Raw genomic sequence first — 26226 nt, forward strand, 5'->3', positions numbered from 1 at the left:
AAGGTCAGGACTAAGTAATGCATGGTGCAGGGGTAATAAGTGATTTTGAGTTAAGGGGTCATTAGTAAGTATTGTTGCAGAGTGTAGGGGCTCAGTAATAAGTAAAGTGTGAGTAAGGCACTACAGCAGCATGTTCTTCCCTCTGTCTGCGTCTGTCATACACAGAGCTCTGAGCTGTCAGTGTGACCCCTGGGGGAGGGAGTGAAGTGGGGAAGGGGGGTAAAGGGGCATCACACACACCTCATCACCCCAAAATGCTCATCTGCCTCTCGGAACCACTTTCAGTCACAGAAAAAAAAACACCAACCTATAAGATCCACATGCTTATAGCTGTTATCCAATGAGACCCCTTCTGATAGCTGCTAGCCAATAAGGCACGCTGCCAGGTCATCAGATGGCCATGGTGAAGCGGCAGTCCCAGGACTGTGGACTGGATGATTAGATTGTGAATTGCTAAATGGTGGTGGCACCTTGGGGCTGCAATCTATATGTCACATAGTGACAGGTAGATTGCAATTGATCAGTTTCTGATTCCCACCGTAAATTGAAGTACACTGCATGTGAAGTAGAGCAGTCCAAACAAAATGTGAAATTAACCAGTGAACTGATAATTCAAAACTACCCCTTCAAAAACAGATTCATTTCGTCAAATGTATTTTAAAGAACATTTTCCAGTAACAAATGTAAATCTTATAACACATTTTTGATGTACAATTTTTTTACCATCTCCTTTAATTTTACCAAAAGCTATGTAGTGTAAGAACCTACCTCAGCAATCTGTTCAATTGTGTCTACAACCAGTCAGATCCACACACTGCACAGTTGCCTGGGATGACTTAATTTCATATCTGAACATAGCTGAGCCAAGGTACCTCTTTCATATGCCATTGGACGAACAGGTATGGAGAAGGAAGATTTCATGACCTCCGATTCCATCCCCCCCACACCTCACGGTAAGTTTGGAGTTTAATTTACACCACAAATTTCTGCCATGGACAAAACAACAGCCTATATCATTTACACAAAAATAAAGAAAGCAAAGAGTTCATAAACCTGATTTCCCATAGATGAGAGTATTCCAAATTCATAGCAGTAGCACTGCAGTAAAAGTAATTGTATTTAAACCCATCCACTTCTAGGTCCTATGATAAATTTCTCTGCAGCAAGAGATAATTTGGCTTTTATCAGTTCTGCGGATGAATTAGGAGTGAATTGCAGTAGACAGTTTTGCTGAGTCTACCATACAGATATTTAAACCTTATATTATTGAGGGTATGATTGCTTGGTTGAGCTGCAACCCTCCCAAATAACATTTAACTGTTTCACAGTGCTGTATGCAACAGTTAACATTAAAAGAATCAGCTGTATAACTATCAAAAGCATGGTTCACCTTTACAAAAAATAAAACTGCCTATGCAGGTCAGGAGTATCTGTAGATAAAAATAATCTGTGCAGCTTTGACCAAAGTTAAATAATGCCCTTGCTACAGGTGTTAGCCAGTGGTCTCCAAACTGAGGCCCTGGGGGCAGATACGGCCCTTTGCTTACCTTTATCTGACACTCCATATCCTCCCATTGATACAAGACACCATTCTGCCAACTGACAACAATAGGGCACCATTTCTTCCACTGCCCCCAAATTGAAGCACTATTCCTCCCAATGATACCAACTATGAGACACTATTCCTCCCCCTAATACCAAATGTGATGATGTTTACTCCCACTGATGCCAGGAAACATTTTCTGCTGGCCACAGTCTGGCCCCCCTAAACTGGCACTTTATTTCAAAAGTTTGGAGACCCCTGGTATAAGCCATTTACGTACCTCATTAAGCAAGACGAGAAAACTTCTAGGAGGTCGCTAAGGACGTTGCTAAGAGAAACCTAATGTTACTGTTCACCTTCACCATCACAAGAGCAAGCTGTTTCTTTCTCTCCCCTGATGAAGTTGAAATGAGCTTAGCGCTTAAAAACTCGCTCCTGTGATGGCAAAGGTGAGCAGTAACACTAGGCCTCCCTTAGCAACATCCTAGGAGTTTTCCAGTCAGACTTCATGAGGTATGTAAATGACAGTGTAACTGAGCACAACTTGCTAAACAAATGTCTCAAAAATGTTGTCTATATTCTCAAGTTATACCCTTAAATTCCAAGATATTCCTTTACTCGGTGATATACTGGATAAATCCAGTGTTTGAGGGTCTGCACTGAGACCTCCTTCCAGATATACATGCATAGAACAATTTTCAGCACACGCATTATAGAAGCTTCACTACCAGCTATTCACATGCAGTGTATTTTTTTTACCATTTGTATTACTTGCGCTGTCGTTAGTGAGTAGTAGTGGGTGCAAGAATGGTTAGGATCAATGTTAAAACCAGTCAGACCTTTTGGATTCTCAAAAAGATTCCCTGACCCATCTCAACGTTTTCCTTCTCCATTATAAGCTAAACTCCAGTTTCCTATAAATACATAACTAGGAGGGGAGGAGGCACACAAGTGAAACTTCCCCTTTTGGGTGGAGTTCCGCTTCAAGCAAGAAGTTAATTGTTGCATGTTTAAAGAGAAACTGAACTCTGGATGCTGTGCCCCCCCAAAAAAGCAAGAGAAGAACAAAGGACTATGGTCTCCTTGCTGCCAATATTTCCCTATTACTAATGTATAACGCCTTGTTCTGCATTGTGACTCTGTATTGAGGTGGTCATCTTGGTAGAGATAGGGCTTTGGTTCCTCATGCCATAGCCACCAGCAGGGAGAACAGTGAACAGTAGTGACATCACCAAATCTTACACGTCAGATATACAGCTATGGGCCTGCAGGCACAGGAGTACATATGCTTCCTGATGTACTAGGAAGTGTATTTTTCAGGAGGAATTACAGACAAATGATACATTTTTCAGGATACAGTTTAGGCACAATTAAAGTTGTATTAAACCTAAAAGCAAACATTTAATATATTGTAGTTTACCATTTCTTGGTGGCTGTATTAGGTTTTTTTTTGGGGGGGGGGGCTTTCTTTCTTCTATTTTTTTTTCTCTTTTTTCTATTATTTTCATCTGGTGATCCAGCCAGTATGTCTGTTGCTTTTCAAAAGAACAAGCTCTCCTGCAGATATATCAGTTACATGGATGAGACAGACCCTTGACAGGAGTGCTTACAATGATCAGCTTTTATTTGTTTATGTAAAACCTTTATCCCAGAAAGAGCAAAACTGTTTGCTGTAACTCTGTAACTGATTATAAAGGTTAGCTGGAGTTAGCTTCAATGTGTTAGTGTATTTAAATCTGTTAGTACATTTAACATTCATCTCCCCCTAGACTGTCAATGCTGCTGTCTGCTGTGCCCCCTATGCTCCTTCATCCAGAATGAAGGCACTCTAATACAGGAGGTGTGTTATCGATCCGATCACAGGTGAAAACAGAGGGAAAAAAGCCAAAGAAAAGAAAACGAATTCAGCCACCAAATCTAATGATCAGTAAGCTATATTACATTTTTGGATTTGGATTTAATACACTTCTAGATGTTATTTATAAATCAGCAAATCTTCACTTTTTGAGATCAGGATCATTTTTAGTGTTTTTTTTTCTTGCTAAACTCTAAGTATAAAGACAAGAAGACAAAAAGCAATGCAGATATGTATTTTTTCATTCAATGGATTTTTGTAATGCAACTTCTATATGTATTGACAAAGTTTAAGTCTCTACTGACTGGTCACAATAAATAAATCTCTATGCACCCATTCAATACACTAAACAACAGAGGTATTAATTGACTGAGATCTTGGAACATAAAATATGAATAAAATATTGCCTTTAGTAAAACTCTTTAAATCAAGCAATTGTGCACATGAATTTAACACAAACACTGATGTCTCAGCACTTTTAACAATAACTACAGCCTATAGTATTAATATCTCAAATGTCAGAAAATAGTCTTAAAGCATCTACAGGCCCCCAAGCCACCAATATCATACAATTTTATATACAGTAAGAATACCTGTAAAAGATGCAAAAAAACGTGTGATTTCAGCAATAATATATAAAATAGCATAATAACTCTTGATGAACTACACTGTTGAAAATGAATCTCTTCTAAATTTGGTAGGAACCCAGACAGAGTATTATTCCAACTGTAATACAGAGACACCACAATGCCACCATATGCTTGGTGAGATATATTTGTGGCAGTAAATTATGAAGTCTTGCAAAAATTAAGAAACAGAAGATTTTATAACATAAATCCTCAAAGAAAAAAATGTGTAGTCCAAACCCTATAGGGTTTGGACTACATATTTTTTTCTTTGAGGATTTATGTTATAACATCTTCTGTTTCTTAATTTTTGCACATCTTTTGGGGTAAAGGTGTTTTGGTTGATGTTGTGGGGTATTGTAGTGGTATAGTTTATTTGGAGAGTGTTTTGGATTTAATAAATTATGAAGTCTTGCCGGTGGAGTTTCCTGAAAAAACACAGTTTCACAATCACTGGGTCAGTATGAGATACTAAAGCTGTAATTGCTTGGTCAAGCATAGCATACTGATGTTGCAGAGACAGCCTGGTTGTGTTAATTTCTCAAATAACACATTATACATGGGAAATAAATGCTGTACATATGATGAAAAGTAACAATATGTTCAAAGGAATGATGCATTCACACAACGGTACAGGTATCTTCAATGTCCACATGCTAGTAAAAGTCGAGCGCAAAGTGTAGTTGCTAATAGAAACTGTAGCAGGATTTAGATATATGGTAAATATTAAAGCCCAACTCCAGGCCCAAAGTAAATGTAAACAGTGCATTGTGCATCAATGACCTTACTCCTCACTAGTTCTTAAGCCATCCTGCAGGGTAATAGATCAAAGTCACATCCTCTATGAGCCAAGCTGATATCCTGCCCTGATGACCAGACATTTCTCCTTGTTTGTTAACTTCCTCGGCATTGGTCCCAGCACCACCCCCATGATTTCTCCTGCCTCTGGAGCCTAAAAGAGAGGACCTGGGTGCTGGAAGCAATGCCTCTACCAATAGGAGGTGTCTGAATTAAGCAGGCAGTGATGTGGACACTCAAAGAAGGACCGCAGGACGTAAAATAGGCATCTGGATATTTTCTTTTCTTTGTGGGGGGGGGGGTGCTAACATCCTAAAGATGTGCTTTAAACAATCCAAATTGTGTATAAAGTTCCCCAAAGAGTTTGCATGCACAGTTCCCCATTTATTAAGTAGCCATGTGGTAAACAAGATCCAAACAAGGTTAAGAGGCAGAGTTCACCTTTACCGAAAAGCTGCCTATGCAGCTAAGGGGTGTCTGTAGATAAAAACAAACTGTGCAGGTTTAATCAATAGTGGATATGTCCTTCCTGAAGGTGTAAGTAATTTACATACCTCTTGTAACCTGACTAAAAAACTCCCAGATATGGCATCATCCCATCCTAGCTTGTTGCTAGGATGTTGCTAAGGCACTCCCAGCCAATTCAAACTCCTTTGCATGTGTGCTCTCTCCCCCAATGCTGAGAGAGAGGACATGCGTAGTAGACTACACATGTGCAGGGGTTTCAGACCTCTCTCCTGTGATGGTGGGGATGAACAATACTGGCTCGCAGTGTCTTAGCAACATCCTAGCAATAAGGCAAAATGGGATGTTGTCAACTCTGGCAGTTTTTTTAGTTAGGCTTTGGGAAGTACTTAAATAGTATATGCCCATAGCAAAGACATTATCCAAGTTTAATCAAACCTGCAGTTTGTTTTTTATTGTGTGTACTCTCCAGCGCTCCAGGAAATGAATTGCCAAATTAATTTTGAGTAGCTCTGAGGAAAGGGACTCGTCCCCGAAACGCGTCAGCCTCCTGACCGCACTGACAGTTGGAACACCTTGCCCACTGTTGTGGCCATCTTCATTATGCAAAAGCTTTTTATACATGCTTCGTCTGTGAGTATGTTTTTGTCTTTTATATCTTTGAATAATTCTTGGATAATGCACTAGGTGTGTGCCCCACCTGTCTATTCTTTTTACAGTTTGTTTTTTATCTGCAGACACCCCTTAGCTGCATAGAAAGTTTTTGTCGTAAAGGAGAACTAACTCCTCCTAATTACAGAAATGCAACATTTTGTATCTTACAGTCCTTCTATGTGGTGGCTGCATTCATTTCCTTTTTATTTTTTACACTATGAACATTTTCAGCAAAATACCTGTTGATCTTGCCTGAAATACAGTGTTCTTGTCACTTCCTGTGAGCTACACCAAAGAATATCTTCCTTCCTAGCCATCTTCTATAAACTAACAATTGCCCTGCCCCCCATGTAATGAAGATCAAGGGATACAGACATGTTTGTAGTTTATCTCAGGTGAGCAGTCTAGGGTGACAACAATGGCTCCTTCCATAGATACAGTGGATGAGTGACGTAGCCACCCAGGGACAGGAAGTGTGTTATCTGCTGGATTACTGGGTCAAAATAAAGGGTGAAGCCTGAAAAAAGAAAACAAATGCAGCCACCACTCCAAGGATTAGTAAACCACAGTATATTACATTTTTTGGTTTTGGAGTTTAGATACGATTTACGTTATAGGACAACAAGGGATATAAAACAGATTGCGTTTAACATAGACTTTAGGTCAACCTAAATACAGTTTTGATAATTGCAGTCTGTTATTGCAAAGTATAATAAGCTGTGACAACTAATCAGATTTCAGTTTGATTTCTGATTGTCTGATTGATATCATAATAGGTAACTGCACCTTTCACTGTTACTATACTCTACATTGCCTTAGAGACGCCTGAATACATCTATGCTAATATACAGTAAAGTAGCCTTCAGCACAGATCAGAAAGCATATTACTATGAGAAAATTACTTTTCTAAACTGTTTCTCCTCAGTAATGAAAATAAATTTCACCTATTAAAGGAGCTTTAAAAATAAACAATGGCGCATTACAGTTTTTAATACAAGTAAGTAAATAAATACACTATGGTCCTGCCAAAAAAGTAGGAAAAATAGGATAATTATTCAGATTATGGAGACGTACATCTACAAGGCTACACATAACAGCACACATACACTGCAGATCATAATAATCATTCCATTCCAATCCACACCATTTTGGATTCAATCTTTTTATATTCAATACGAATTAATTTCAATATTGAATTAGTTACACAAAGCTATCTTATATTCAGCGTGATAGAGAAGCTGGATATAATGGACATATGTGTCCTTTTCTTCAGTCATAGGTCAGCAATGCCACCTGCATGATCCTGATTTATTGCATTTTTCAGTCAAAAACATAATGAAGGCATTTCTATCTAATAGATCTGCCAGTATACAGCAAATATAAAGTGTATCTAAGCCTAAAAACAAATGTTTTTTTTATTATGCGGCATACCAGTTCTCAGATGTGGTGAGAACAGTGGATCTGTTTGCTCAGTAGGGGAACTCTTCACTGATCCTCGCTGAGCAAGCAGATTACAGGTCTGTGTTCACTCCGCTGCTGCAGAGCTTTTTCCTATTGGGCGGTAGAATGGAAACGGACTGTCTGTCCGGTTTTAACCGACTATCATCTGATCCAATCCGCCAGACGGTGTACAGGATCGGATTGGACGCTGGTGGATGTCGGCGGACACTTTTCCACCGACACCTGCTGGTCCATAGAGGTCTATGGATTGTCAGATCGGGTCCGCCTGTCAGTTTTTCAGATCGGACTGTCAGTGATTCTGCCAGAAACACACCCTGGTTCATACTGATGCAGTGTGGAATTCGCAGCATTTTCAGTGCGAATTCCTCACCGCATCATAATCGCACCCCGTTCATATGAACCGATGCGGGTGTGTATGTTAGATTAACAACACCCTGACATCGGTCCACAAAACGCGGTGCGTTGTGCAGAATCAGATTGCATGGGTGTGAATACCCATAAAAAAAGAGTCCTGCACATTTTTGGTGTGGGTGCGGTGTGAATAGAGCCATACAAAATGTATGGCTCCAATCGCACCGTATACAAATCACATGTGATTTGAACAGGAATGCGGTGCAGTTCCTGTACGAATCAAATTGGATTTCCGCACCACTGTAGTGTGAACCTAGGCTCAGACTAAGTTTACAAGGGCAGTCGGGAGGGAAGGAGGGTAAGTATAAAACAGGAGGATGATCCATGTTTTTACCAGCCACCCACCTACAAACAGACATAGCAGCTGCTCAGATATGATTACATTGCTGCAGCTGTGATGCTTCTTGATGTGTCAATTTGAATTCAGCCTGTCAGACTCATGCATTGAAGTCAATGAGAGCATGCTACCTACCATGTGCCAAATGCGGCTATGATGGTGTAGGACAGCAGTTCAATATAAAATTCCCATTGGGATTAAAAAAGAAGTCTGGCATTTTGGAGATAGCAATATTGTCTCCAGAATGCTTGTAAATGGCTCCAAACCACCTGAAAGAGTGATCCATCATGGACTGCTTTTCAAAAGGGTGGTACAGTATGTCGCTCATTTGAATGAGCCCTTAGGCAGGCCAAACATATCATTTTTATGTTCAACCAGAGGGTTGCATGAAATAAAAATCCAATTCCCCCATCTACACACTCAATCCTTCCTGCTGTGGTATTGTATTCCGACATCCCCGCTCTCAAAATATAATGATTAATGTAGCTGGCTATAGCCAGAGGCATCGATCATTCAAGAAAAAGCCTACAGCCTGGATGTACATAAGTCGATCAGCTTGTGTACACTCAGCCAGATCATACATGGATTGAAATTTGGCTGGTCCCTGCTCTGCCACCTGAATTTCCATCCATGTACAGTATGGCCAGCTTTAATGTCCTAGGGTAGCAATGTTCACTCCCTTTATCTTTGGAGGCGCATCCTTATCACTTTAGGCTGCTCACCTCATTTGGACTCTTAGGCTCCTTTCACACGGAGAATACTCCGTTTAGATCAGCAGAGGAACTATCCGCTGATCCCCCTGATCAGGGCAGAAGACAGGGCCATGTCCACTCAGTTTATGCAGAGCTGACATGGACAGTAGCTGCGCTGCTCTATGGGCGGCTGAGAGTTAACGGACTCTGTTCTCCATTAACACCTGACTGCCATCCAGTCTCTAGTCCCCTTCCATTTTGTTTTTAGTGGACTAGATCGGATTGGAGGTAGGCAGATGTAAATGGACACAAGCCGGTTCATAGGGATACACAGAGCATGCGATCAGGTGCACCTGAAAAATTGACAGGCAGACTTCATGGAACCCTTCATGGGAAAGTGGCCTAACATGGGGCAGAAGGATTTGTAGATTACAGAAGGAAGACAACATTTTTTCAGATTTCATTTTAATTCACAGGGAAGTACAAATACAGTGCATTTCTAGGACGATCTACAGATATTTTCCTTACTTGCATAAAACATACATAGCTTGGAAAAAGAAAACTGGTAGGCTGCAAACATGCAGAAAATTTTTGTTCCTCGGTTTAGATATACTTTAAAGTGTATGTATACTTATAGATACAGTAGGGAAGTCTTGAACCCTTGTTACGCTTTTTATTGTGGTCTGTTTCCCCACTGGAGGGAATTATCCTCTCTATTTGTCTATTTGCTGTAGCCACCAGATCAAGAGATGAGGGGGGGATTGCTGTTGCTATACAACTGTCTAAGGGGAAATATATAAAGGCATCAATTAATAAAAAATGCGCATAGCTAAGTGTCCAGTGAAACTGCATGTACATTCATTCTGTGTGAATTAGCCAGCAGTTGTGAGAATGGGGGCAAAATCAAATGTTTTTAGGGTATGTTCTTTTCTGGATGAATGTTTTCAAAATGTAAGTGTAGTTAAAATAAAAAAACACAAAATCAGCAAAAGGGACCAAACTAATGAATGATTAATTCATTAATGATTAATTAATCATTATTTAATTAGTGACTAGTTAATAATTAATGAATTAATGATTGATGCACTGTGTCCCTTGAAATTTTCCTCCATTGATCCCTCCCGTCTACCCTGCTGCAGTAATCTTCTGGTACGGCAGGGGTAAATAGAACTGAGGGAGTTGTCATTTGTACTCATAAAGAGTGCTCGACTATGCCCCCCCTTTTCCACTCAGCTACGCCATTCATAGAAGCTGTACTACAGCTTCTATGAATGAAACAGGATCTATGAATGATGGACAAGCGGATAACTGAAGGGCTAACCCCCTACATTATTAAATCCTATTTCATTCATAAAAGTTGTAGTACTGTCTTCTAAAAATGGATGACCCGGTTACAAAGTTTGGGCATGGTCAAACACTCCTGATGAGCACAAATGACAGCTCCCTCATAGTGGTGGGGGGGGTTCGATAGAGGAAAATTTCAAGGAAGCCAGATGCACAAGGGACACAGGGCCTGAAAAGTAAGCCATGTTCCCTGTGTGTGATTTTTGTGTTTTTTTGTACTTAAGCTTTAAGTCCACACATTCCTGTGGAATTCACATGCAATTCTGAGTGGTGTGATTTAAGCCTATTCATTTTCAATGGGCTCAAATCGCACCGTACCCATGCAAAGAAGTACAAAACAGAGGGTGCACCGGCCTTGTGCATTACATTTAAAAGTATGTTTATTAAATTTAAAAGAAGGTAGGCTCTGATGAAGAGGCTAGTCCTCGAAACGCGTCAGCCATTATGGATATTGATCATTCTCATCACCATTGAGAAACGCAGTGCGAATTGGACAGAGCGGTCTCTTATGATGTGCTTATAAATTCATGTACTTATGTGAGTAGAATACCTTCCTTTAAATTTAATAAACATACTTTTAAAGGTAATGCACAAGGCTGGTGCGGCCTCTGTTTTGTTTTTCTCTATTAGTACTTTTGGACTCCCCGGTTCTTTGAGGGCAGCAAGGCTTGCATATTCCAAGACATTCGTTGTGTGATCCCTATGACATAGAGTCCATCCCTAAGCGCAGGAGTATTTGGGTTTTCCACTTTCACATCGATGCAAAGAAGTGCACGACCCTTCTTTTGAGCCGCACTAGAACCGGATTGCATGGTCATTTTGTACCATGTGATATGGTTCAGGCAAATGCACTGTTTGCGACCTGCTTTTGGGGTGTCGTTAACTTTGAATTGACACCCGCAGCAGATCGCAAAACAGTGCATTTGCAGTGCAGTACAGTGCAGGAAACGCACAGGGATTGCTGCGTTTCCTGCACTGCATATACATGTGAGCTGAGGCTTAGAATATAAAGAACATTTATTCTCATTACAGATGAAAACAGCAGGAATATACAATAAATAGTCTTGTCAACTCCAATAATATCGATATTACTGCATTGCAAATGGATACATTAACGTCTATTGGTGCTAATATTAGCCTTTGGCAGATAGACACAATGTTTCAAAACAGAAAAAGTAAATATTCTCAGTGCTCTGATGGTCTGTGCAGCCTCCTTTGTCTAGGTTCCCACCTAAGTGGCTCTGCAAGCCACGATTTTGTGGGCATGGCAGCCCATTTACTTAATAATAATTTATTTGAATAGGCCGCTGTGCCTGCGTTTCTTGCATGAAAAGGGTTCCCGTACTTTTTTTAAAACGCAGCCTCAAGGAAATTGCATGGTTCCTTTGCACCTTGCGAATTTCTGCAACTAAAAAATGAGCGTCATTTTCAGATGTATGGGGGTATGGCTGCTGTTAGAAATCATGGGGCCCCGTACACCCTACCTGACAACCCCTCCCCCCAAAATATCAAAGCTTTATTTTCACTAAAACTATAACTTATAAACTATAAAATTCCTGCTAATCCTATAAGAAAAAACTGTATTGAGTTAATAAATAAAGCTCTGTATGTGAATAAAGTATCGGTGCTGTTGCCTGTGCAGTGTGAATCAACAGTTTATATAGCTGGAGCTGTGTGCAGGCAGCCTGTGTTATGTTATGGGGATGCAGCGGCTGCATGAACACAGCTGCAGGTCCTATTTCCACAAGTGTGTGGATGCAGGTGTACAGCTCCTAAGACAGACAGTGTGTGTTCGAGGTCATTCACCCACACCTGCACAACTGTCAAATCGGGACCTGCGGCTGTGTTCATACAGTCTCTGTGTTCCCATAGAGTAACAGGTAGCATGAGACACACACAAAAAACAAAGATCATTCCACACTGCATGAAAACCTGTGTGAATGATCTTGTGATTTTTTTTGTACAATTTATTAAATGTATTTTTTACATTTTTTTTACAATGCTGTTGGGGGAAGGCAAGGTGAAAGTTGAAGGGTTCAAAACAGATCCCTGATGTCTCCTGTTTGAGACAGAGAAAGAGACTTTGGACATACATCCCTAATCCTTTCTCTGCAACATGAATGAACAAGAAGTGCTCTGTACAGAGGCTTCTATTCAATCATAAACTGATGCATAGTGAACAGTTTACTATGATTCAGTGATGAATTAACACAGTGAGTGATTGGTACTGATCAATCACTGTGTCCTTCCTGGAAAGGAAGTGGTCTGGTAAATTACATATTTACTAGCCCCCTCACTCATTTTCCATCCTGATACATCCTCTTGTGTGACGTGAGTGCTGTGTGCTGCCAATGGGAGGCAGAGCAGAGAAGATGGCAGCACTGCGGAAGGAAAGAGGCACACATAAGAGGACCCAGGCAGCATGGGAAAAAGGATTCTCCTCCTCTCCATCTGGCTGGCTTTCAGCTACTGCAAGGGGGTTAGTTCCAGTAAGTTCCAGTAAATTCCCCCCCACCCCCCTAATCCACAGCAACCTCTCTGTCCACATCCTTTCACCCCTGCCAAACTAATTGGAGGAGGAGGACTAGTGGTTCCCCCTTATTGCCAGCCCTAAACTGAGGTTGCCATTAAGAATGAATGGCAACCCCATGCATTTGCAAAAGAGCAGCATGTTTTGGCTGCAGTTAATTGCGGGTGTGGGGCGAGGTGTGATTTACATGTTGTCCTGCACCTACAAGCACCTGCACAAGTGTGGACCTAGCCTAAGGATTTATGCACATTGGATGAGCCCCGCTGCATGAGATCTCAGGCAGAAAGCACAGGTGCACCATCCAGCCCCTCTGCTGGCAGCTTGTAAAATACTATGGGAGGCTAAAAACTGCTGTGGATGGATGGTACACCAAATGGAACTAATGTTTAGGGTAGTATGGATCAATGGAGGAGTACAAGCTGTGTACATGAGTCCCAACTCTGCATGGATTGTCAGAACAATGGGTTTTGAAGGACACGTTCATGTTTTTTTTAAAACACCATCCAGCTACCTCCCTTGCCCCAATATTGGAATTAACTGTAACATCCCCCACGTCCCCACAGGTATTTATTCCCACACTGTCTGCAGACCAGTCAGTAATGCTTGCCATACATGGCTCAATTTTCTCTAGCTCAAATTCCCCATCTACACTAAACAACTTGGATGGAGGAATCTCCAGTGCCATTGTATGCATGCACACACTTCTGCTTGAATGCAGTAGAACTGCCTATGAAGGACTGCATCTGACAGGATGCAGTCACTGTTTGGCCATTTGTTCCCACTGCTGTCAATCACAGCCAGTGAGCCAATCAGGAGATGGAGGGGGCGGGACCGAGACACTGCTCTGTGTGTGAATGGATACGCAGAGCTGCGGCTCAGGAGCACACCTACTTGGGTACCACCATAGCAAGCTGTTTGCTGTGGGGGCACCCGGCAAGAGGAAGGGGCTAGGAGTGCTAGCAGGGGACCCGAGAAGAGGGGGATTCGGGCTGCTCTGTGCAAAACCACTGCACACAGCAGGTAAGTATGGACATGTTTGTTATTTAAAATAAAACCCCAAAAAACAAGACTTTAGTATCACTCTAAATCCTGCTCCTACAATATACGTAGGTATGCCCTATTTAAGTCTATGGTATGTCTGCATGGGCAACACAGGTCTAGACTTCAATTAGCTGGGCTGCAGACAGAAAATGAGGCTGCAGACATTACAAGAAGTGACTAAGGACCTGTAGGGGACAGGAGTGTCACAGTTTACTGGATTGAGGGGAATTTGGAAGGGGGCTAGGCAGAGTTTTTTTTTTTTTTAAATCATGCATACTTACACACAGTACTGATGCATGAACAACAGATATTCTTGGCAAAAATATCCGAGGATAGGCTGTATAGCATTTGTGGATGTGTGTACGTATTCCTACATATGCTGACACATGCATAAAAATTCTTCTAGCTTTTTCTAATCAAAATCAAATCATTAGTAATACCTCATATGGAATATGCAGTTCAGTTTTGGGCACCAGTTAACTAAAAGGATATTGGTTCACTGCAGAAAGTACAGAGAAGGGCAACCAAACTGATAGGAGGCATGATGAAGCTCAGCTATGAGCAGGGGTGGACTTACAACTCATGGGGCTCCAAGGCAATAGGGGATCAAGGGGCCTGAGTTTCCAAATGGTCAGTCCGCCCCTGGCTATGAGGATATATTAGCTGAACTGAATTCATCCTCTCTTGAGAAGAGGAGATTAGGGGGGAAATGATTAAAGTGTATAAATACATAAGTGGTCCATAGAGAGAACTTGGTGTAGAGTTATTCACTTTCAGGCCATTACAGAGGACAAGGGGGCACACTTTATCTCTGGAGGAAAAAATACATGGAAAGGCTTTTTCACTGTAAGAGCTGTGAAAATGTTGGATAAACTTCCTCAAGAGCTGGTTCTGTCCAACTCAGTGAGATTTTTTCCAAAATGCACATAACATAACTAGAAAAAATATTTAGAGGTAATAACGTCAGGGGTAGTTGATCTGGGGAAAATCTGATTGCCTTCCAGAAGAAATTTTTTTATCAGCACTGGAGCAAATTGGATCATGCTTTATTGCAGCGGTTCTCAACCTGGGGGTCGCGACCCCTTTGGGGGTCGAACGACGCTTCCACAGGGGTCGCCTAAGACCATCGGAAAACACATATTTCCGATGGTCTTAGGAACCGAGACACCGCTCCTCGCCGCCGCCGCCGCCGCCACCGCCGTCTCCAGGTGTGGGCGGGATGACATGCCGCCCCTGTCATCAGGACACACCTCGAGATCAATCCTCGCCTGTGATTGGCCGCCGGCACTGTAGCTCAGGAGAGGCACACAGGCGGCCAATCACCGGCAAGGAGGTGGAGCTTGGAGAGGAGGAGCCGAGCGGCACCGCGAAGATCGAGCGAGTGAAGAGGAGGAGAGCGGCCGGAGAAGGAAGACATCTGACAGGTAAGTGTCGGTACCATGGGAGAGGGAGGGAGCGAGCGAGCCCAGGCTGGAGCAGGGGTCTGCAAGGTAAGTATCATTGGTGTCAGTGGGAATAGTGCCCCATCATTGGTGTCACTATTACCAATGATGGGGCACTATTCCTCCCACTGATCCCAACGATGGGACACTATTCCTCCCACTGACACCAACGATGGGGCACTATTCCTCCCACTGACACCAACGATGGGGCACTATTCCTCCCCCAAATGACACCAACGATGGGGCACTATTCCTCCCCCACTGACACCAAGGATGGGGCACGATTCCTCCCCCCACTGACACCAAGGATGGGGCACGATTCCTCCCCCTACTGACACCAAGGATGGGGCACGATTCCTCCCCCCACTGACACCAAGGATGGGGCACGATTCCTCCCCCCACTGACACCAAGGATGGGGCACTATTCCTCCCCCCACTGACACCAAGGATGGGGCACTATTCCTCCCCCCACTGACACCAAGGATGGGGCACTATTCCTCCCCCCACTGACACCAAGGATGGGGCACTATTCCTTCCCGCCACTGACACCAAGGATGGGGCACTATTCCTCCCCCCACTGACACCAAGGATGGGGCACTATTCCTCCCCCCACTGACACCTATGATGGGGCACTATTCCCCCCACTGACACCTATGATGGGGCACTATTCCCCCCACTGACACCAATGATGGGGCACTATTCCCCCCACTGACACCTATGATGGGGCACTATTCCTCCCCCCACTGACACCAATGATGGGGCACTATTCCTCCTCCCACTGACAGCAATGATGGGGCACTATTCCTCCCACTGATACCGATGATGAGGCACTATTCCTCCCACTGACACCGATGATGGGGCACTATTCCTCCCACTGACACCGATGATGGGGCACTATTCCTCCCACTGATACCGATGATGGGGCACTATTCCTCCCACTGATACCGATGATGGGGCACTATTCCTCCCACTGACACCGATGATGGGGCACTATTCCTCCCACTGACACCGATGATGGGGCACTATTCCCCCCACTGACACCGATGATGGGGCACTATTCCTCCCACTGATACCAATGATGGGGCACTATTCCTCCTCCCACTGACAGCAATGATGGGGCACTATTCCTCCCACTGATACCAATGATGGGGCACTATTCCTCCCACTGACACCAATGATGGGGCACTATTCCTCCCACTGATACCAATGATGGGACACTATTCCTCCCACTGATACCAATGATGGGGCACTATTCCCCCCCACTGACACCAATGATGGGGCACTATTCCTCCCACTGATACCAATGATGAGGCACTATTCCTCCCACTGATACCAATGATGGGGCACTATTCCTCCCACTGACACCAATGATGGGGCACTATTCCTCCCACTGACACCAATGACGGGGCACTATTCCTCCCATTGACACCAATGACGAGGCACTATTCCTCCCACTGACACCAATGACGGGGCACTATTCCTCCCATTGACACCAATGACGAGGCACTATTCCTCCCACTGACACCAATGATGGGGCACTATTCCTCCCACTGACACCAATGACGGGGCACTATTCCTCCCACTGATACCAATGATGGGGCACTATTCCTCCCAATGACACCAATGATGGGGCACTATTCCTCCTACTGCAAAATTACAGTTATGAAGTAGCAACGAAAATAATTTTATGGGGGTCACCACAACATGAGGAACTGTATTAAGGGGTCGCGGCGCTAGAAAGGTTGAGAACCACTGCTTTATTGGGAGTTTTTTTCCTTCCTCTGGATCAACTGTGGGTATAGGGTTGTGTATATGGGTGTTTTCAATATCTTTTTCTTGTTAGTTGAAGTAGAAGGATTAGTGTCTTTTTTCAATCTCACTAATGGTGTAACTGTATAATGTTTCGTACATGCATATGTGTGCATATTTGCACATACGCACATAAAAAATACTGACCAGCAGTGCAGATTTTTGTAATGTTTTTGACTGTTCTATCCGCAGCACAAGTTTATTTGCCTGTGCATACAGGTCTATTAAAAACAATGGGTTGCATTTGAATCGGTAAAAAAAATATGCCTGCATGCTTACAAAGGTGGCATTTTTAGATATCTGCGTGTAAAAGGCATTAAACATATCCCATGTTTTTTAAAACTAAAATAAATAAGATTTGGTTTAGATATACTTTAAAGGATATGTTCACCTTTGGAACATGTTACATGTTCCACCTGTTTTTTATTGTAGAACATACGCTTGCCACCCCCCCCCCCCCTTTCCCTCTGACAGATAGTATGAGAAGTTTCCCCATACTATCTGTCAGATTTGAAAACAGCGGGACCGTGCGGGACTCCACCTTCACTCACTCAGAGTTCTGTGGATGAGTGCCTACAAATCCCGATACCCTTAGCAGCTGTCGGCTTGTAGTTTTCAATGAACTTCCTTCATTGAAGCTTCCTGTCAGTATATCTGCTGGCCCGTACATCCCGAACACCAAGTAGATATTCTGACAGGTCTGCAGGAGCCTTGCATGGCATCAGCGATCTACTGATCGCTGGTGCAATGCTTTCCAGGTTTCTTTGAACAAAAATAATAAATGCACATTTTTTTACCTGCAAAAAAAATGTGAATTTATTATTTTGGTCCAAAAGGTGAACTTATCTTTTAATGCTATGTTTAGCAATATTGGATGAAACAAAATAATTACAATGTTCAACCACCATACCATTCCTATCCTGCCTTATCCCAGTCAGATACAGTAACAAGCAGCCAGGTAGTTACTTGCGCATAACAGGCTGGTCATCAGTAAATGTAGAACAATATAATCTGACTGATAATTGGTCTATGTATGGGGAGCTTTAGATATCTATTCAATCTTCCTAGATTAGAGATGTACAGATGATAAAATCTTGCCTGGCATTACAGAAGAATATTGCATTTTACATATCCACTTCAACATTTCACACGACAATGTGCTATAAAAAAAAATTAACCAATAATCAACCCATAATTAGCGTTCAACCTGTCAATGCAAAAGATTTATATATATATATATACTGTATAATATACATATAGACTGTTAGCTTTGGATAGATGTTTAATGGTTTGCTGAGAGAACGTTGCAGATTTGAATGAGGGGGTTAATCGGAATCTCACACAGAAGGTTGCCATGGTAATGTTAGCATTAATGCACAGCCATTGCTGCGTTCACTTATCCTCCTAAGGCACAAAAAACAAATTTGGCTAAACGCAGCCGACTGCTGGCACATTACAGGTGAGATCCTCCTGTGGATATCTGGGTAAACCTTTTTTTTTTTTGCAGCCTGATGAGTGCTTTGTTGTTGTGAACGCTTTTTGTTTTGCAGGCGTAATGGAAATCACGGTCTCTCTGCAAAGATGGGATTCCTATGGGTGGTCTGCGCATGTGGGGAGGGGAAGTCCCTTAACCCTTCATACACCGGTTACTCACAGAGCTCGTAGTTTGACCCACATCTTCTTGCTGGGAGCCGATTTTAGCTCGAAGGGAGACGTGCATCCCTCCAGCAGATCTTTGTCTACACTGGGGGCCTCCATCATGCCTGTAAAAAAAAAAAAAACAGAAAAAAATATGTTGGTGAGACGACAGACATGTGTGTGACATCGACTGGGTCTGGCAGAAACTTCAATGGACACTGTGAGGTTAAACAATTCTCCAATCTGACAAGCCCTTCAGCTATGACAGTATTGATTTTATCTGTAATGGTGTGAGCACAGTATCTGTTCAGCTGAGGCCGCGGTTCCATTTAACTGATATTAAACACATCTGACCAACACGAGGAGGCAGAATCATGCCTCAGAAATGGTGCATACTTCCTACAGGCACCTCAGTGGTACACAGGGATGTACAATACACTACAGGCAACACAGAGTCCACAACATACCATAGGTAGCAGGATCAGTCTCTAACTGCCAGGACTGTGCCAGCAAGGAAGGGGTTCATGCAAATTATCTTTCCTCTCACATTTTCTGTGGTCGTCCCTGTGTCCTTCAGGGAAATCAGTCCATTCTCCTTGCGCCGTTATGTCTAAATGTGGGCAGCGGGAGGGGGGGACTAATAACAGCGGCAATGGCATGAAGCAGGACGCCTGCCCCTTCTGCAGAGGGATCTATACGCGTGTAAGTGAGCGAGGCAGAGTGTGTTATACCTCTACGCTGAGCGAGAACCTCCCCCAGTGACTCTAACAGGTTAACTGATTGTGCACAGATTATTCCCATCTCTCTATAAGTCATCTTCGCAACAGGATCTATATATGATTAATAATGAGAGCCGCCAACCCCAGGGGTGCCCCATGCATCTGTCATGACAATGTGACATGTCATATAAGAACGGATAATACAATGATCGCTATAAACCTGCATTGCGCCAAGACCACTGCACTCTACAGAGAGAATAAACTGTGTTGCCCAAAACTGACACCATGGGTATGTGTTATATAAGAACAGTATTCAATTATTACCTACACTGGTACGTATAATACACAATAACATTTTTTGCATCATGAAAAGTACATTGGTGTGTTTTTTTGTTTTTTTGTTTTGTTTGATCACACACAGCGCACACAAAGTAAATGACCTGTAGGTACATGATGTATATAAAGGTCTCTAAATCACAGATAACAATGTGGCTTTCAATAGGTTGCTAAGCAACAGCCTGAAAACACACATCCAACCATTTAAGAGAAGGACATCTAATATACTTTGCATTTGTATTCTATAGAGGCATTATAAAATGCCAGAAAAATACAAGACTGCATGCTGATCAATGCAAAGCTCTTACAGCCCATTCAGACCTTGCCACCCTGGTGCGTTGTGGTAACAAAGGTGATTTAACATGTGGTTTTTTTTCATTCTTTATTGTGCATTGTATTAAGCCAGCCAATTTAAATGGATAAAATTGCAGCATGCAAAAGTGTTAAAAAAATGGACATGCATCATCTTAAGCAACACAGTGCACCGCAATGCACAGTACTGCAATGCATGTGCACTGCAGCTTCTTTCAGAACGAATTGCATTACAATGCGCCAACACATGTAACATGCAGTGCATTACCTTTCATCGAGGTGCGCTTTAATGCCAGTGCATTGGAGTCACATTGCCTTAGTGCAGTGGTCTCCAAACTGTGGCCCTGGGGCTGGATGCCACTGACACCAACAATGTGGCATAATTCCTGCCACTGACACCAGCAATGGGGCATAATTCCTTCCACTGACACCAATGATCAGGCACAATTCCCTCCACTGACACCAACAATAGAGCACTATTCCTCCCACTGGTACCAATTATTTCTCCCCCTAATACCAATGATTGGGCATTGTTTACTCGGACAGGGTTTGGAGCAGGGCCAGACTGACAACTCATGGGGCCCCCGGGCAATAGGGGATCATGGGGCCCCTGTGTCCTTGCCCAAACTCAAAAAAGCCTATGGAAAAGGTACCAGGGGCATCTCATGGGGCCCCCTACTGACCCCAGGCCCTTGGGCAGTTCCCGAGTTTTCAAATGGTCAGTCCGCCCCTGGTTTGGAGACTCCTGCCTTAGTGCATTGGCGTGCCATTTAAAATCAATGGAGCTACAACCAGGGGCAGACTGAAAATGGTCAGTCCACCCCTGGCTACAACACACTAATGCATGCACCATGTGTTACTAAAGTCAAACTTTTTTTTAGTAAAAATAATAAACATGTTATTTTCACCTGCTCTGTGCAGTTGTATTGCACAGGGCAGCCCCAATCTTCCTCTTCTCGGGTTCCCTGGCGGCGATTCTGGCTCCTCTTCTTCGTGTGTCCCCATAGAAAGCTGATTGCTATGTCCGCTCCTGAGTGCGGGTCCATAGACTTACACAGTGGGACTTAGCTCTGACCCCAGTTACTCCCCACTGCATTTGACTGACTGCAGCAGGAGTCAATGGCTCCTGCTTGAGTACTGTGTGAAAAGGAAGAGAAGTGAGAAGAGATGCAGCCGAGCACAGTGCTGAATCTATTCTCCCCTCTCTTCATAAAAAAATTAAATTTTGTCTGCAACAAAACAATCCAACTGAATAAATAGCTATGCATGTCTGAACTATTTTCAGTAAAATACTTGATATGTATACATTTTTTAAAACCAAAAATGTATTTAAATGGAACTTTTTTTAGAGTCTATAAATTAGAGTGTATGTAAACCCTGACAACTAAGAAAGACTTATATCTCTTTGATAAGTACAAGTAAATACATATTATTATAAATATATTGATTCTGCTAGAAACCATGTGAGCTGATAACTTTCTGTGCTCTCTGCCTTGGCTGACTGTAATCAGCACTGGTCTGAGCATTCCCTCTGGACTGCAGAATGTCTCCCAGCTTTGGTATGGAGATAAGGAAATGGGAAACTGTACTGTAAGGAGAAGTACATCCAAAGCTCTTTTAGCTTTCCTTCTGTTGTGCATCACAGGAGTACAATTCGTTCTGCACTCCTGTGACCCATTTTCAACTGACAGCAGGCTGAAGCCCACTGTCGGCTGACGTCACTCAGCCGGTCCAGGCTGGGGAAAGATCTCAACTTCAAAGTTGGGATCCACCCCAGAGTCTGGAGCGGCACCTGGCTCAGCCCCTCAGCAACCATGAGCCAGCCACTCCCTCCCCCTGCACAGCCCAACACTCTAGTGAGCACGGTGGGCAGAGCAGACAGCCGTGACTAATGCAGGCCATAGACGGTTCGTTTGATGGCTGATTTTTCGTCTGCAAAACAAAACATCGGTCATTCTGCTGCCACCAATGATTGCGAAAATCTGCCGTTTTTCATAAATTTTCCAGCATGACCGATAAAAGAAATGAGGAGGAACCGCGAAAATCGGCCGATGCCATTGCCCTACTAACAGTGAGAAAATCGGGCGATTATTCTTTCGGACGCAAAATCTGCCGATAAACGAACCGTCTATGGCCTGCATAACAGTCACCGCTCTCTGCTCAGAGCGGCTGTGAGAACTCAGCGATCAGCAGTCATGTGATCGCTGAGGTCTCACATTTAGAGCCGGCAGGGGACATATGCAGCATTGGAACAATGCTGCATCCATCTAAGTATGAATGGGGAAAAAAAGTCCACTCTTCTCTTTTAAATATTTCCTGTCCTAGGGTAACATTGCTGCACCCCCACAAATACAGTTATGGAGCGTTGCCTTCATAAAATAGTGTAAAACCTGAAAAATCAATAATAATAAAATAATTTATGTATTTGTTAGCTGCAAATACCTGTACAGTCTAACCAAGGAGCTCCAAACTTTAGAGCCACGTTGTACATTTTACAAATAATCACGGGCCAAAAAAAATTGTTTTCTAAGTGAAAAAAATCAAATTGAATTAAATGAATATGCTTTATTTGGGAGTTTTTTTTAAATTACCATAGCATGATATGATTTTGAGCAGAAGAGAAAAAACTTCAGTGAAATAAAGCAAAGAAATGCCAAATAATTATGAGCCCATCAGAGTTTAAATCATTACTCCCCCATACATCAGGATCCCCATTACATCAGAGCTCTCATTAAAACCCACCCCTTATATCAGAGTCCCCCCTTAGAGGGATCCCAGTCAGAGTCCTCTGTTCTCGCAAGGGGATGGATTCGGCCCCTAGGCCATAGCTTGGAGACCCCTGGTCTAACCCAACAGTTCCTGCAGAGAATAAAGTGAAAATCACTAAGTATACTGAAAACACATTTGGCATAAAATATTTAGGCTGTAACATCTACTGTGGCTGCCAAAAAGTTCAAGTTTTTTTAGGAGGCAAAAATCCTCTGTAAAAACACTAGCTAGAAAAGTGTCACCCAGCTTAATATGATTCAGTCTGCTAATTAGGGGTAGTGCGGTTACCTGTTCACAGGTGTTATATTATGTAACTACCTGTTCAACTCACATTGAGCTTGCTCACATTTGAGATTGTGAACATAGTGGGATTTTATCAAATGACGAGTTAAATAACAGGAGTTGAAACCAAAAGTTAAGACAAAAGGAGTCTTCTAACTTGTAAGCAAAAATAAAAACTTCCTGCAAGTAATAATAATATTGTAACTGGGAAATGTGTGCTAGCAAGGTTGAAGGTTTTGCTCAGTGCACAGTGTGCCATATGCATACGTTAATGGAGCAATAGCTCTAGGATGAATATGACTGACAGATGTGAGCAGGTTGCCCATCTGGAAGCTCACATTAGAGATCTGGAGGAGTGAATTGCAACATTGACTGGAATGGACAACCTTGAAAGGAGTCTTCTGCTCACTGAGCAGGTGCCTAATGGTGCTGATGTGCAGGGATAAGTCAGAATCATCAAGTAGGAAGATGGGTTAATGTAGTTAGATAAAGCGGGAGAACAAAGGGTCGCAGAAAACGAGGCTCAGTTTTGTGTTTAAGCACCCATAAAATTTGGCAAGTTGTGTAAAATTGTGGCAAATTCAGAGGTGGTAGCCCTTGATGTCACTGCTACCCCTAACAGCCAGAAAAGCAGCTCATCTAGTAGGTGTGGTGAGGGTAATTCAGGAAGGTGTAGACAGTTGATGGTAATTGGGGATTCTATTACCAGAAAAACTGATAATAGTATAATTTTTTTGCCAGGATTGCTGTCTCTTTGTTGTCTCTTTGGTGCCAGGGTTTGGCATGTGGTGGACCAGGTAGACAAAGTACTGGGGGAGGAGGTACATGACTCAGCTGTCTTGGTTCATGTTGGGACCAATAACAGAATACATGGAAGATGTGAGGATTCTCAAAAATCAATTTAAAGATCTATTCTGTAAGTTGATGGAAAGAACACACAGGAAAAGCAGCAGGAGCTTAAAGAATTGAATGCATGGCTAAAGACCTTTGAGTTTTTGGAGCACTAGACTAACTGTTAATTGCTAAAGGTGGTTTGCACCTACAGTATCTCACAGAAGTGAGTACACCCCTCACATTTTTGTAAATATGTTATTCTATCTTTTCATGTGACAACACTGAAGAAATGACACTTTGCTACAATCTAAAGTAGTGAGTGTACAACTTGTATAACAGTGTAAATTTGCTGTCCCCTCAAAATAACTCAACACACAGCCATTAATGTCTAAACCACTAGCAACAAAAGTGAGTACAACCCTGAGTGAAAATGTCCAAATTGGACCCAAAGTGTCAATATTTTGTGTGGCCACCATAATTTCCCAGCACTGCCTTAACTCTCTTGGGCATGGAGTTCATCAGAGCTTCACAGGTTGCTACTGGAGTTTTCTTCCACTCCTCAATGACGACATCACGGAGTTGGTGGATTTTAGAGACCTTGCACTCCTCCACCTTCCGTTTGAAGATGCCCCACAGATGCTCAATAGGGTTTAGGTCTGGAGACAAGCTTGGCCAGTATATCACCTTTACCCTCAGCTTCTTTAGCAAGGCAGTGGTCTTCTTGGAGGTGTGTTTGGGGTCGTTATCATGTTGGAAAACTGCCCTGAGGCCCAGTCTCCAAAGGGAGGGGATCATGCTCTGTTTCGGTATGTCACAGTACATGTTAGCATTCATGGTTCCCAATGAACTGTAGTTCCCCGGGGCCGGCTCTGTGTTATTATGAGGGGACAGAAAATTTACACTGTTATACAAGCTGTACACTCACTACTTTACATTGTAGCAAAGTGTTATTTCTTCAGCCACAGGAAAAGATAGAATAAAATATTTACAAAAATGTGAGGGGTGTACTCACTTCTATGAGATACTGTAAATGGAAGGGGGTCTGTTGTGCTGAGGGAGAGATATATGAGAAAACTGTAAAAGTATTTTAACTAGCATTAGGGGGAGAATTAGAATGGAATGGGGCAGACAAGTCAGATGGGGTTAGTCAATAATGGAGGGTGCAATGGGAGAATATGGGGGGAGGGAAGGGCTATGGCAACTGGTAGGGAGATTTCCAAGTTACAAACAACCATTGGCAATTACAGTACTATTTGTACTACAGAAAAAACTGCAAAATGCAACAATGGATTCAAGTGTTTCTTCATCAGTGACATAAGTCTGCCAAGCAAAATTGGATAGTTGAATGCTTTGATGCATGAAGAAATCTATGATTTAATTGGTATTGCTCAATCGTGGCTTCATTCTTCACAACTGGGATATTAATATTCCTGGATATGCTCTCTTTCGAAGAGATGGGGTAAAAGAAAAAGGTGGCAGTGGCTGTTTCTATGTGAGAACTGATTTAAAAATGAGTGTGAAAAAGGACTTAATTGATGTTGATGGAAAACGTGATGATGCTAAGGCACTATGGGTAGAGATGCATATGAGTGTGCATACTTCAGAGGAAATTATTGGAGTATATTACAGGCCTCACAGTTAATGAGGAGGTGGAGACTCAGCTTCTTATATAGATCTATGTTGAAATTGACTGAAGTAATCTGCACTGATGGAACAGCAAAAAGGCAAGATAATTTTATGGTATGTTTTAAAAACGTCCCATAAAAACAGTCCAAAAATATTTATATATAGTTACATATAGTTAGTCTGGCTGAAAAAAGACAAAAGTCCATCCAGTTCAACCATAGAAAAAAAAAAGTTATAATCCCATACCCACAGTTGATACAGAGGAAGGCAAAAAAAAAACCCAGCAAAGCATGATCCAATTTGCACCTGCTGGGAAACAAATTCCTTCCTGAGCCCCCGAGAGGCAATTGGATATTCCCTGGATCAACTTTACCTATAAATGTTAGTATCCAGTTATATTCTGTGTATCTAAGAAATACTTTAGGCCTTTTTTAAAGCAATTCACTGAGCTGGCCAGAACCAACTCTTGAGGGAGTCTATTCCACATTTTCACAGCTTTCACTGTGAAGAAAACTTTCCGTGTTTGGAGATTAAATTTCTTTTCCTCCAGACGTATAGAGTTCCCCCTTGTCCTCTGTGTTGACCTCAGGGTGAATAGCTCTACACCGAGTTCACTATATGAACCACTGATGTATTTATACATGTTGATCATATCCCCCCTTAATCTCCTCTTCTCAAGAGAGAATAAATTCAGTTCCTCTA

At 42.6% G+C, this 26226-nt stretch overlaps 1 protein-coding gene across 3 annotated transcripts in view; it reads right to left on the reverse strand.

Moving 5' to 3' along the window:
* Positions 1-26226, reverse strand: part of PDE1B (phosphodiesterase 1B) — a 470076-nt gene that overhangs the window by 391190 nt on the left and 52660 nt on the right. For 2 of the 3 annotated variants that reach the window (XM_089691396.1, XM_089691397.1), the window contains exon 2: positions 18663-18771. In XM_089691396.1, the coding sequence (XP_089547522.1) occupies positions 18663-18771 (109 nt within the window). Of the gene's footprint in view, positions 1-18662; positions 18772-19113; positions 19355-26226 lie in introns of those variants that run through there. The other variant, XM_089691399.1, reaches the window with a different exon arrangement.

Source organism: Staurois parvus, unplaced genomic scaffold, assembly GCF_062004578.1.
Source record: "Staurois parvus isolate SC_StPar_1 unplaced genomic scaffold, SC_StPar_1.0 ptg000562l, whole genome shotgun sequence".
Classification (NCBI taxonomy): Eukaryota; Metazoa; Chordata; class Amphibia; order Anura; family Ranidae; genus Staurois; species Staurois parvus.